This window comes from Stegodyphus dumicola, chromosome 3 (genome assembly GCF_044657685.1).
Source record: "Stegodyphus dumicola isolate Sdum_Otavi_A_Nest chromosome 3, ASM4465768v1".
Lineage (NCBI taxonomy): Eukaryota > Metazoa > Arthropoda > Arachnida > Araneae > Eresidae > Stegodyphus > Stegodyphus dumicola.
Window position 1 is genome coordinate 38,579,611 of NC_140770.1, and position 14,720 is coordinate 38,594,330.

At 31.8% G+C, this 14,720-nt stretch overlaps 1 protein-coding gene across 1 annotated transcript in view; it reads left to right on the forward strand.

Annotated features, from left to right (window-relative positions):
• LOC118187699 (endothelial cell-selective adhesion molecule-like) overlaps positions 1-11,987 on the forward strand; it is a 148,186-nt gene extending 136,199 nt beyond the window's left edge. Inside the window, exons 7-8 of the mRNA XM_035357976.2 lie at positions 2,608-2,689; positions 10,464-11,987. Coding sequence (XP_035213867.1) covers positions 2,608-2,689; positions 10,464-10,485 — 104 coding nt within the window. The 3' untranslated portion in view covers positions 10,486-11,987. The remainder of the gene's footprint in view (positions 1-2,607; positions 2,690-10,463) is intronic.
• Positions 11,988-14,720: the final 2,733 nt, after the last annotated feature.

Sequence of the window (14,720 nt, forward strand, 5' to 3'; positions counted from 1 at the left end):
TGTTTAGTGTCACTGGATATGACAAACTAGTCTACTTTAAGAAAATAATAATGGAATATTTTTAAAAGTTATATTGGACAATCAACTATTATATATGGAATTAAAGCTTAAATATGGGCATCTGTCGACAAATTATTAAAATCAAATTCTCGGGAATGCGAAATCTGTAAGTTATCCCTGAATAAAATGCTTTGAGGTCCTAGACAGATTCGCCCTTTCTCTATTCATAATAAGAATATTTCAAAAGCATGAAGAGAGCATATAAAAAACATTCCAAAGAGCATAAAAGAAATATTATAACTAAAACAGGCGTGAAAGCATCTTGTGCAAGTTTAAAAAGAATCATTCCAAAGAGCATGAAAGAAACGCAGAGCCACGTTAAGTCCTAACAGGATTTATATAAACTTAAGGTTTAATAAAGACAGTGAAACTGCAATTATTATTTTTGACAGCATGATATGAACCTAAGTAGTTTAAATTTTCCAATTGTTTTATTATTCACTATGACAATCGCAGAAAGGTAGCATTTTCTGCGTTCGTTGTAAGCAGGCCATCAAGACGAGGCAGATCGCAACAGTGGACCCCTAATTCTGGGAATTCACCCCATTCCATCAAAACATGAGAAACACCACGTAGTTCCTGTTTTTGGATGAAATATGACAACATTGAGAGCTGGTCAATACATAAAGATGGCGCTGAAAACTTGTGGAAGATGTTTCAGAATCCAGCGTGAAAAATACAAAGTACTGCTCAGCTTTAAAAAAATAATAATGTTTTAAAACTTCTGTGTACGATAAATGCTAACAATATTATAATCTATGTTTGTACTTAATGAATTTTTACCTCGAGAACTGATGATAGCAATTTCCACAACATCCTACATTCGAGAACTCAAGTAGAAACTAACATTTTGCAACGGAGTTTTTTTTTTTTTTTTTTTTTTTTTTTTCCCGCGCGGGCTGAAAGGTCCAGACGTGAAAGGGATAATGAAAACGAAAGATATAATATACCAAATAATACAGAAAATTATTTGGACACATTATGTGAACTAGTAGAGCTTTTGAAGACATAAAAAAACACTCATCTTTGGTTGTTTTCTTTTAGCATAAACAAAAATTGTGTGGCTGCAATTTTTAAAGGAATTGAAAGTGGGGATATTATCCAAAGTTTGCTTATTTTATATAATGCATTTTTGAATAGCAACTAGATCAATGTTATTATTGAGAGATTCAAATATACTATCACTGAATATAGATCCCATACTCCTGCTAACCAAAATTGATGTGCTTCGAAGGAGCTTTCTGCATAAAGCAATAGAATTTGTGCATTTAAAAGAATTTTAATCTGGAAGTTTAGGCTATTTCTGAAATTCACGCGATTGGTACCATCGTAAATACAGCATAGTTAATGCAACTCGGATTTAAAAAACAATTTATACTTGAGAGATGAAACTTTCGATATAAAATGACATTTAGTGGTTCTGTAAATTGTTTCATATTTTTTACCAATGCATGAAAGTGAGGGGCATCTCTGATGTTTTAGATATTTTTCTGAGTTTAGGTAAGTTGTACCGTAAAATCGTTTATCTAACTATCGCTTAGTATCATTCGTTTAAGTAATCTGTGAACTTTTTTTTTAAATTTTTTATTTTTATACCATAATACATTATAATGACTAGAAAACGTACAGCTGTGTAGTCGTTACTTTGTGAAATTTTAGAATGTTCCATCTGTTGGCTCTCTGTTTTAAGCGAGTTATTGCATAAGATAAACAGATCAATAAATTCACAAAGTTAATTTATCGTAAACTTCTGTATAGTTGCAAAATTGAACTGTGCAAGCAGAAAATACTGCAGCTTACATAGATATTATAGATGTACGATAAAATCAAGCCTTTATCAGACGTAAACGCAATAACAATTAAATTAAATCGTAAGGGAACGAAAGTTGACTGCTTCCGTCTTAGCTTATAATTTCATTAAACAAATTTCGAATGAAATATAGCTCACCAAGAGTTAATTTTAGTTTTTGAGATTTTTTATTTATAATACACAGCAACTGAGATAATATCCTTGGTTATTTTATATTATACAGCAGCTTAGATAACATCTTTCCATTAAGTGGTTCATACGGCAGCAAATAAAAAAAGGGATTGTGACAATAAAGCAGTATTAATCACTTAGTCATACTTTCCTCTTTCACATTCTATTATTATTCTTTCACACCTTAAGGGCTTCAGCGAAAATGTAATCTTCGACAGTATTAAAATTTAATTGATCAAAAAAAGGTTCAAAACAGTACATGCTATTATATAATTAGTCAGTAAAGCTGAAAGCTAAAAAACCACTGCACTTTTTATATATTTTGTACGTATTTTAAAATGTATACCATCTGCTTGCCTTATTAGTTTATATCAAAAGTGTATGAACATGCTAGCATATTTTAATGTAAATGTCTAATGTATTTAAATCTTTAAATATCGTATCGAATTAAACAATAATAAGTTCTATTCGTTGATGTTTTTAAAGTGTGTTTTTGCAATTCTTTTTTTCAGATATGCGTTACAAAATAAATTTAAAATAATAATTCTTCTGTTTCCGTTTTACAGAAGCAAGTATCGCTTCTCAGTTCTGCTTTGGGGTTCCATTTCTTCCATTCTACATTTATATCATACGGTACTACATTATGAGGTAGGTAGCTGAAAATTCTGTGTAAAAAAAAAAAAATTACGATTTTTGAGCCTATTTAGTTTGCCTTCGGAAGTCAATTTAGAAAGCAGTTGCCTTGTTCTTTATTGGCTGTGAGTTAAGAGTTAATTTCATACTCCAGGAAATTTGTAAGTAATAAATAGAATTTTTCAACCTTGTGAGGAAACTTCACTAAAATTTTTACCCAGGATTTGAAATGCTAAGAATTTTTGCATAATATTTCTAAACTTCCAATGAACTCTTAAAATTGCAGTTTTACAAAAAAAAATCGAAACTATTCGAACACTATCCTGCATAAATTGCAATAAAATTTCATAAATAGTATTGTATGTATTTATATACAGGTATACTGTATTGTCAAAGAAAATAAACAAGCAATTCAGCACTAATATAGAAAGATTTTATATCTTTTTTCACAGTGTTTTCAAATTTACGAAGGAGGAACACAAAGAACTTAACTAATAACTTAGAGATGCGGGTAAAAGTGGCGGGACATCAGAAGTTCATCATTGATCGTACAGGTATAGTCCTTCAGCACTAACTGTGCAGTTCCCCCCCCCCAAATTTTGAGCGAAGAACACGCCTAGAGTTATCAGAGGTTTCCCACCCCTCTTTCCTTACCGCGAAACCTCTCCAGAGGATTTTTTGCCCGCCAAGTTTATTGAGATCCGCCTTGCCGCACAGACAGTATATGCTTATAAACATTCATACCTTCTCCGGGATTCTGACCCCAGTGCATCGGTGCGGCAATCAGCGTCACTAGCCCTTACGCTGGCTGTGTACACAATAAAGTACATAAATGACATGTCAGAAAAACCCATTGTCACAGCAAAATAAAAATACCAGCCTTCAGCTAGTTTAATTCTCGTGCAGATACAGAAGTATAAAATACATTATTTGCTTATAAATTTTAAGAAATCATTCATTTGAATTCAGGTCTACTAAAATTTAAATTAAATTCATTTAAAATCTACACAATATGAATACATGCAGCACCTCTTGATATTAAGTTAACAGTAACGTTTGAAGCCATCAAAAACACTTTCTTTCCTAGTGAATTACTTTTCTGTTTGTAAAAGCTCATCGAAACGAATAATCAATGAAAAAGCATTTTTTCGAGATGTTAGAAAAAATTCTTAATTTTCGCAGAATCTTCGAAAAAACCTTCAAGAAGCTCGAAACATATACATCAAAAAATGAAGATCACTAATCAAACGTCGAACGCAAAACGCGAGAATTTCAACTGGAACAGAAAAGAAACACTTTTATTTGCTGTAAAAAATGAAAGAAGTTTTTTTTAGCAAATAAAACAGTGTTTTAAGTATTAAAGCAAAAAGAAAAATCTATCTGAAAGAAATATGCTCCAAAATGTGCTAGCTGGAGGAAGTAAAACAGGCGTAGAGGTAAAACTTAATTGGTTTATAAAAACTGAAATTTTACGAAGAGGGAGAAAAAAGAGTGTAAATTGTAAAATGTTTCTTCATCCAAGTAGCAGTCCACAACCCATTAATGGAAAAAAAAATTATATCACTTCTAATTACAAAAATATCTGCATATATGTAAACTACATTTGCTAAACTGAAATGGGTACGAATGCATTAATTACAAACGTATTTAGGAATTTCATGATGTTACCTTACTGTATCATCTTTTAAATGTGACGCAGTGACATTCTGGAGGTGACTAATGAAATGTCTATAAAAATTTAATATATATCAATATCTGGTTATAACAAACGTTTTCCTCCGAAAAACATTCTTAATAAAGTTATTAAAAAACATGAAAGCAGCACTTTTAGTGCGTGTAGTAATCGCCACCCAAATCTATGATTTTCTGCCAATGTTTTGGTATTTCTTCAAAACCTTTCGCCTAGAAACTTAGTGGGCGCGAATGCAAAATCAGATCAACCTCATTTCGGACGTCCTTGTATAGAATGGAAGACAGTACCAAGGAAGATGTAGCTGCAGGTGGGAAAAAGGTAGAGTTCCGATGGAGCGATGTCGGGGCTGTATGGTGGGTGTAGCAAAAGATCCCATTCGAGACCTACAGAGTCCATCTGGCGACTGCAGACACATGTGGTCTTGCATTATCTTGAACGAACATTACCTTTTTGCGTCGGAAATCAGTTCGACGTTTTTTCTTGATAGCAGTGTCAACACGAACTAGCATCTCGCTGTACACCCTTACTATCGAAGTTTTTACCTTTCTTAGGTAGTCTTTGAGGATAATACCGCGGGAATCCCACTAGTTACAAAGCATGATCTTTTGTAGGTGAAACTGCGTTTGCGACGCTGCGGACGGGCACACCGGACGCAGACCAACCTCCTTTTCGGCCTATGTTGTTAACGTAAATCCACTTTTCAACAAAAGTGACGATCCATTGCAGAATTTGTCCTTGTGTTGATATTTGAGCAGATTAGTGCAGGCCCGAACACGTCTGTCCTTATTTGCTTGAGTTAGCACATACGGCACCCAGCGATTGAACTTGTATGTCAAATTTATGCAATGCATAGCGCGACTAATGGATATGGCACTAACGCCTAACTCCTTGGCAAGCTCTCTTGTATTTGCATACTGATTTTCTTCCACAAGTTCTCATAGGCGGGCCTTATCAACATTAGTGCACCAACCAGAGCGCTCTGCTTCTTGAATGCCATAGTCCTTGTTTTTGAACTTTAGGTACCAAACCTTCACAGTGTCATATGATACAACATTGGGTACTAAAGTTGTATACATGATTTGGTGATATTCTGTAGCTGACTTTTTGCAACAGAACTGGAAGTAAATGAACTAGAAGTATATACTAGTATATAACAGTAAGCTCTGTTTGAAACATTAAACAGGGATGATTAATTTTTGATATGTTAATTTATTTTTCATTTATTATTTTTTTCAGAGCTACTTTAATTTTAATGATTTTAAAGTTTTAACAAGCATTGATGTCCCGTACAACTGGCCTTTTTGACGAATCTAAATTTCAGTTTTACTTTTAAGACCTCTTAAATATTCCCACCTTTTTTCTTAGATAGTATAACCATAATTCTCGCTCCTTTTTAACTTAATCTTATATATAAATACACGCACATATACACATATACATGCATACTTACGAAAATATATACGTACATACATACACATATATATATTAGTTATTTGTATAACTATGCGTGTAGATATTTATATAAATATGCGTGTGTACGTGTATATTATATATATATATATATATATATGTCTGTACGTATACACGCATAGTTGTGAAAATATTTACCTACATACATACATGCATATACAGGATGAACACAAAAACAGTCCCAAAATTTGAAAGCGCCATATAACTTTGGCACTGAAGGGGAAGGATCTCGTAAATTTTTTATGATAGTTGCATAAGTTCATGGCATTTTGATGGTATTGATTTGAATCACAAAACATTCGAGACTCTTGACTTCTGATAAGCGGAATGCACCAATAGGGTTATCCAGTTCTAACCACATAGTGAAGCGTATCTGGTGTGATATATTTGAAAGCAGCGCTGATGCAGTGTTCCTGAAGATCATTCAGTGTTGCAGATTGTGGAGGTGCACATATTTAGTCAGTCTCAAACCTAAGCAGAAAATGTCGCAAACAGTCACTCCATCCACAACTTCCTTCGTAGTGGAAGGTTAGCCAGAATATTACTTTCTTTGGTCACAAACGCAACCTGTTTTCCTTAATATTTTATGCCACTTCAAAATGGATTTGCATGTAAATGAATCCATGTCAGAGTTTCGTTTTAAGATATGCTGCATTCTAATAGTATGTGTTTACAAACTGTGTAGAGACATTGTGTATTATTTGGAAGCACACAAGATGAAAAATGAGCAGTCGCCTTCGCCGAGAATCGAACCACGGACCTCTGGAATACCGGCCCAGCGTGCAGAACCACTACACCACGAAAGCACGCTAGGAAGGCGGGAGAAATACAAATACCTTATAACTGTAACTCTCATTAGCTTCGTTGCTGTGAAGATTAACGCCATTTTTGATGCATTTGCCTTCTAGCAGTGAAATTTATGCATTTCGATTCTTTAAAGAAAGGAAAAGAATTTTTTTTCAGTTGAACTTGTATATCACATTTATCAACTTACTCAAGTAAACTTATATTCTTTGTATCATAAAATTAGACACTGTTTTGTTGCTTACCATGTCATTAATTCTTTTGAAAGATATACTATCTTGTTGAGAAATATTATAAATATGGCTATATTTCTACACCGTACATTTCCTGAAGCTAACAACATAACGTTGAATCATTTGTAAGTAAGTGGCATCTCTAATATATCCTTCATATGACAATAATACGTATACTATTACATATTGTTACGAATTTGGTATTTAAAAAGCTAATGTTAGTTCAATTATAAATTAAATGGTTTTATTTCTTGCGCAGTGCAGCGCGTGACGAATATTAAAAGAAAGCTAAGCCGGAAAATTGAAAATACAAGAGCGCGTGCATTAAATAAATAAATATCTCTTTTTGATTTCGAGAAAGTACTGGAAAATTCTAGCGCGTGATTTTAAAATCTTATAAAAGGAGGAAAACATCTCAGTTTGTAGTAGTTGCTTAGTTTGTTGTTGTTTAGAAAATTGCTCTTGTTGATTGTAGCGAATTCGCGGATTAGCTTTCTTTAGCTGTTTTGAATTACGTTCTATTGGACATTTGAGTAGTTAAAAGATTACTACTGTGAGATATTGTAATACTGCATGATAATTTGAGAAAATTTAAGCATTATTGTTGTGATAATAATAAATTTTTGTTCATTTTTCATCGGACTTGTGCATTCATTTCATAACGAACCCGTAAGCACGCAACAATATTAACAAAAATGTTTTCGTATCTTTCAATGGCAACAAATTTGTTGATAAAACATCGACATTTTCAGCAGTGGTTTCGCAATAATTTATAAATATCAGAATTTTAGTTTATTATATTTTTAAATGTCCACCTATAAAACAGGGAAAAGAAGTGAAATCAAAATTGTGTCCTTATGAAAATCAGTTTGAGAGGGAAAGATGTGATGCATATATGATAATTCAAAACATCTAATACATTTCAAATGGTTTTATTTTCCACATTTTACTACAAAAAATGACAAGAAATATATGAAATGAAAGTAAAATAGTTCAAGTCTTACGTATAGGTATTTTATGTGAGTCCCTTCCGTTACCCAAGGAACGAAAAGATGATAATTACATTCTCCTCATACTTGCTGTAGCGTATAATTTATCATAACCACCGCGCAACAACAGTGAAAGTTTTGAAATCATGTAATTAGTGAACAATTTCAGAGAAGAATATAGCAACATCAGAAACGAACTCTTAAAAAAAATAGGCGAAAAAGGTATCAAATGGTGACCGATGATGTGGCAAGTAGCGGTAAAAACTCATCAGATTGATTCATCGTAGCAGAAGCGCTTCGTTAAGAAAACATAATCAATATTTTGATGGTCTTTTAAAACTTACAGAATTTTGTCATTCTTGGCACTATTACTAATCTTCAGTTATTTCAGTTATTCAACTCATTTATATTCAGATCAGTCATTACGAATCACCATTTATTATTATTGTCGTTATAATTATTACTCAGTTTAAAAATCTTTTAATAATGAACTGAAATTCTTATTGAAGTTATTTTGCTAGTAAGTCAGGAGATTTTATCGTCAGATGAATTAAATACATAACAAATTATTAAATATTAATAAAGATAGCTTCATAATACATCTAATTTAACAAATACGGCTATTAATTTACGAGAAATGCTGTTTTGTGTAACTAAGTTATTTAAAACCTAAGATCTTATCTTTTATTAAGAAAAAAAAAAAGAGGCTAATTTCTGGTCAAATTTACGAATTAAAATTACGCATTCTCTCCTTTAATATTCAAATTCTGCTCTTATTTTTACTGTTTCTTTTCGAATACCAAAAAACATCGATTTTTTCCATACATTTCTCGATTTACGCGCATATTTCTTTGGTGGGCGTATCCATACTATAGCTTCTTTAGAATCTTCTCTGCCTAACTTCACAACGCAGTTCTTGACAGCGGTAAGAAAAAGCGCAGTATTAATATAGATTATAACCTTAACGTTTATGAATATTTCTAGTATTATACGCTTTTTTATCAAGAACTCAGTTACTGAAAGACCTCTGATGTTTTCAACAATCCAGAGACATGTCTGAATAACAATCTTCATCAATCTTACAAAAGGCTGGAGTAATTCTCAGTTGCCATCCTCGTCATCAGCACAGCCCCTGTATGCTCTGTACCTGTAATGAACTAATTTTATCTTAAGTTAGCTTATTCGGCTTTTCTTATTCCCTGTATATCTTCTTGAACTGTAAACCCTGACTTATGAACCTTGAATTATGTATTTTGCCTTATTTTATGTATTGTTTTCACTGTTTTGCCTTTTTTTATTTTATGTATTATTTCGCTTTTTAGTATTTTACTTCTTATTATTTTTAGTATTGCTATTTAGTATTTAGTCCTATTTTAGATATTACTTTTACTGTTTATCAGTCACTTTGTTAATTGCCCATACATTGCACTGTACTCATTTATTGTTCACGTTGTGGGTGTCTTTTGTAACCACCTATCCATAACTCTGTAAATATGTAACTGAAATTGTTCTTCTCACCCGCAATGCACCCTTCTTCCATCACTGCACTATCGTCTCGTCCAGCACTTGTTTGCACTGCCCCCAGCACTCGTCATGAGCACAATATGTATATACAAGTGTGTTATGTTGATCTAGCTATTTCCGTCATCGGGGCTACCTGGCCGATATGCTAACTACCCAGTGGACCGGCTGCCTCGCTGTCGGTGGAAAGAAAGTCTTCGCTGCTCTTAAGTCAATCCGTTTCTTTTTTCCATCTCGTCATTGTTAGTCACTTTCCCATCTCCTTTGATCTTAGTGTCGGTGGAAAGAAAGAAAGTCAATGCAAGGGGCTATTCCCTTGAAATCAGTTAAAAACTGTTTTCGAAAATGTGGCTTTTATGTAGAAGAAATCTCAGAGGAATTGCAAACTACAGTTACTGTTTCAGATATTAGTGAGGGAAGTTATTAGGATTCATTTTTAGAATATGAGTCATTTCACAACAATATTGAGACAACGTTTACAAAAAGTGACTACGAAAGTGTTAAAAAAACTGCAGAATCTGATAACAAAAGGGATACAGTAAAGTTCAATGACATGCTATCGTAATTGAAGCTAGAAAAGCGCTGCAAATTCTAAGAAAATTTCTTGAAATACTGAACTGAAAAGCTATCAGAATATAATTAAAAAATATTGTTGAACAATATGAAATAAACACAGATAGAATAGATGTTTGTAAGAGATAAAATTTCAACAAAAGAGTAGTTATAAAAATATTTTATAAAAACATTTTAATATGAAACTAAAAATTGCGTACATTGTTTAACTTTATTATTAATTCTTAATATTATAATAAAATTAATTTTAAGGTTACTTAATAAATTAATCGGCAGTTATTATTTTACTCGAAATTTTTAAAATCGATATCACGGTTTGCAAGACTTAAATCGCCGTTTATTAAATTCTGCTACTTAATAAAATGATATAGCGGAAGTAATTTTAATAAGCGGCGGGTAATAAACTGAAATGAAAAGAGATATAATGTTTTATGCAATAGCAACATTTTGTATATTTATGTAAAAAAAATTTTTTGGGTGAAATTTAATTTTAATTTTGCTTTTAGATTTGTAGGTTTTCCGTCCTGAGAAGATACAAAGGATGTGTTTTCCTTTTACTAACTCCGAGCGAGAATGTATAGGAAGAGAGAATGAAGGGAAATTTCTACAGTGGATATTCCATTGCTGCAAATTTCGTTTCGAATGGATCAAACTTCGAGAGAAATAAAAACTATACTGAACACGAGTATTTATTTATGTGCCACTATTCATATCTCACAATTTCGTAATGCTATGCCTTGGAATAAGCATAGTATAAAAGCGTCCAGTTTCTAGGTACTTTTTCTTTTCACTGTTTTGAGTTTGACAACTGTTCATCATTTCTCATAAGCAGATGACCTTCCAAAAGCACTGTAAAAATCATTTTTTATTATCACTGAGAAACCGAAATAAAAACTTTTATAACTAGTTGGTTTTTTTTTTTTTTTTTTTTTTTTTTTTTTTCATTTTGCATAAAAGAGATAATAATTTGAATAATCACAAGTCCTTATTTTAAAGAGATGTAAAAAAACTTTCAGGTATGTGTGTTTCTCAAATAATCTATGATATGTGCATATATCAACTAAAATTTTACAACTGTATATATTTTAATAAAAATAATAGTGCTTCTCAAAGATATTTGTTATACGTATGCAAAAACAAATGTTTTAAAACACTGCACGTATTTATTATCACATTCTGTTGTTCGCGTTTCTAACCAGTATATGTTTGTGCATGATCTATATGATAATGTTTCAACTCTTCTAAATAGTAACAAATCCTTTATTGGAGAGGAAAAACATTGCGTTGAATATATTTTCAACCAAATATTTATTTCAAAATTTCTTCCTCAATATGAAGTGACGTGAAAATGACGTTTCTGTCTGTAATGTATAATGTAAATCTTCTCATAAATGGATTCATTTTGTCCTATCCTGTGTGTAAAAATGCGGCATAAACATTAAAGAAAATATTATCATTTACCTTTAAAAGTATTACATGAAGCAAAACTCTCAGCCCTAGTACACATCTTGAAATTGCCTTAGTTTTTTATAGATATCTTAAATCAGCCATTAAGAAAATTAATCAGACATATAAAGAGATAAATGGAAGAATGTTGAACAGACATCAGCCATTTTTTTCTCTTGGTTCATTGCAGTAATAAAATTTAAATACGGACAGGGACTTGTTGTTTCTCAGAAATTGTCATTTTCTAAGTATACCATTGCAAATTGTCTATTAATATAGGGAATCTCAAACGAATTCCTACTCAAATAAGGTAATACTGAAATACGTTAATAATTTTTCATTACTGCTTTTTTAATACATCATGCTCACTTCATGTTCATGATGTCAACGGTATCTTACCAAATTATTACTTAATTATGAATCAATCTATCTTGCATAATGTATTGGCTATGCACACTGAATTTATTTTGTCAGATATTGTGAAATATGTTTAATTTTTATAACCTGGGTTTTCCAAATGATTCCTGAAAGTTGTACATATTTCAAAATGTAATATTTTTGTAAATAAAAATTTCTGTTCGCTACTTTTTCTCTTTGAAATTTTTGCTATGCAAGAAAAAACGAAGACCGTGAATTATGTTATGTTGGTTAAATTCCAGATTATACTATTAAATATTTCGCCGCATTTTACAGCGTAATACGCATGTGAAATGCCATTTCAATTATTTTTTACAACATTAACTTTGTCTGCTCTCATTTTATCCTTAAAATGTGCTTCAAAATTACAATTCTAAACATCCTATGACGAATTTCCTTAACAGTAATGGTTATAACACGTAGCTGTACCACAAAAGCATATTTCTAGAAAATTCTATTTAGCAATATTCCTTTTCGAATAGCGCTGCCTTGAAACAGTCAATGTGTGTTAATAATAGTCAGCTTTACTGTCTTTTTTTTATTAACTGCCTCTCGTGTTATAATTACGCATCCCTTAAACTCATTTTACGTATTTCTTAAAGCTCTATTATTTGGAACTGAAACAACGATCTGAAATGGTTTACTGTTATCATTTATTTAAATTATTTCTTTCGCTTAACAAATGCAAAACCTTGATGGAGTATTAAGTACTAGCTGAAATTAATCCTAATATTGATTCTTTTTATTGTTTCTTGTTTTGAGTCAATAATTAACCAAGAAAGACTCTAAATGTTGATGAAACTTACATAACAAATGATGTTTATTATAAATGTAATTTATATATTAATAAAACGTTAGAATACAATGTTGCTAGAAATTATAGTAGAAACAAATTACCTATTAATATAAAATACAGAATTAATCTTAAGTTAGACTAATTTTAGCAACATAAATAATCTTAAACCGTGATGGTAAATATTTTACACCTATACTCAACAATTTTTTAAAAACTCACATCATATGCTAGGTCATGAGGTAAATCGCGAAGTATACCTCATGGCAAATAAAATCTTCAGTCCTCATTCGATAGAATAAAAGCTGTAAATTTTTTTAAACATTTTAATCGCAGTAGATTTGCCACTGGCAAGTACAAAGTTATAGCACATTAGATGTTTTCCGCCATCATAAACGTAAATAGATAAATCAGTTTTCTTTTAAATGTCTTTCACAAAGGCGTAGCTCCTAAAGCTAAGAGCCCCAAATTTTCATAGTAATAAATTATCTACATGCCGAAAACACGCCTTTGAGTAGCCATAATTACTTTAGATTAGAAATATTTTGCTGTCACATATGTTTAATTCAGCCAACTTTCTTTACAATAAGATAAATAGCAATTTTCTTTATCAAAAGATTATATTCATGGATATTTTAAACTCTAAGATATAAAATTTGAATACCTTTCAAGAACAACTTTATTAATAAGCAACTGCATTCTCCCATCTAATACCACCCCAGCCTCAAATACTTTAGGATTAAAGCAGAGCTACAGCTATCCTGACTCCAGTTATCCAAATCGGTAACTTACCTGTATAGATTTATTTGTTTTTATTCATCTTCTTCTTCTTTCCCTTCAGGCCAAATGAAGTTAATTTTGTTTTACAGTTTATTTAAGAAATTTCTTATTTTTTCTCTAAATTTATTCACTTTAAAAATGAAAACACAGCATAATATACTCAAGTTATATTACGTTAATGTAGATGTTATGTTGGCTTATAATTTGGGGCAATTTGTAGCCTAAGTACTGGTTGAAAGGCAATTACGCCTTGCAAATAGGCCTATTGCGCATTTCTTTATGCCGTTAGTCGGTTTTCCATTCGCCCAGCGGATAAATCCTTTGAGCATCGATAGTTTGATCTGAATTCCAATTCTAGCGAATAGGTTGACAGCATGAGTATTTTCGTGATTTGAACTTTGCGGTGTTTACGCATGACAAAATTCCTTTGAACAACCCTCCACAATAGCATCCCTCCTCTTAGTAGGCATTTCTCATGTGGTTTGCTGCATTTAAGTAAATAAACAGACAATACTCCGTGATTCTATGTTTTGTTGTAATCAGACTCCTTTTCTAAATAACTGAAAAACATTAGATTATGCGTTTTGTTTTACATAAATGAAACATAATATCTTCATAAATTTCAACATAGCAAATAACAATAGTATACATCTAGTTTCAAAATCTCCGTAAATAAACTAAATTTCAAAACAAAAAACGGATTGTTTAGTCAAATGAAAAAAACTTACAGTTGAATTTAGTCAAAAAGGAGTGTGTATCATTTATTTTTTTTAATTTGTTGGGAAAAAATACAATAAAAGGTAGAAACATCCTCTAGCTTTGTAGTAAATGTTTATTTGGCCTCCAGAAAAAGTCCTAGAATTTATCTAAAATATTTTCAACCTTCGGTGGAATGTGGCTTCATTTAGTTTAGATATTTGAAGTTCTGTTTGCACGAGTTCACTTCCATAGACAACTATAGACAACATTCTTACAACTAGATGATCAGCGTAATACTCCACAGTGTTTTCCAATAATCAGATAACTACACTCCCATAAATGACGCATCCAACACGCTTCAAATTTCCACCATGCACATATTTCGATAGCACATGAAAAGGATTGCATTGCTGCCCATATGCATGTGCGCCAGTAATACTGTCTAGAGTTGGTATAAAAAGGTAGCGCAAAACGTTTTCATTTTCGGATTACTTCGACATGAATTCGCATCATGGACGCCGATGATGAGGACGTGTAGTTGCTAGCTCCGAGCTCAAAGCTAATGATAACAACCTCGACTCTACTTCTGCTAATGTTATGCAAAACAATGTTCAGACTTCGGCCCAGC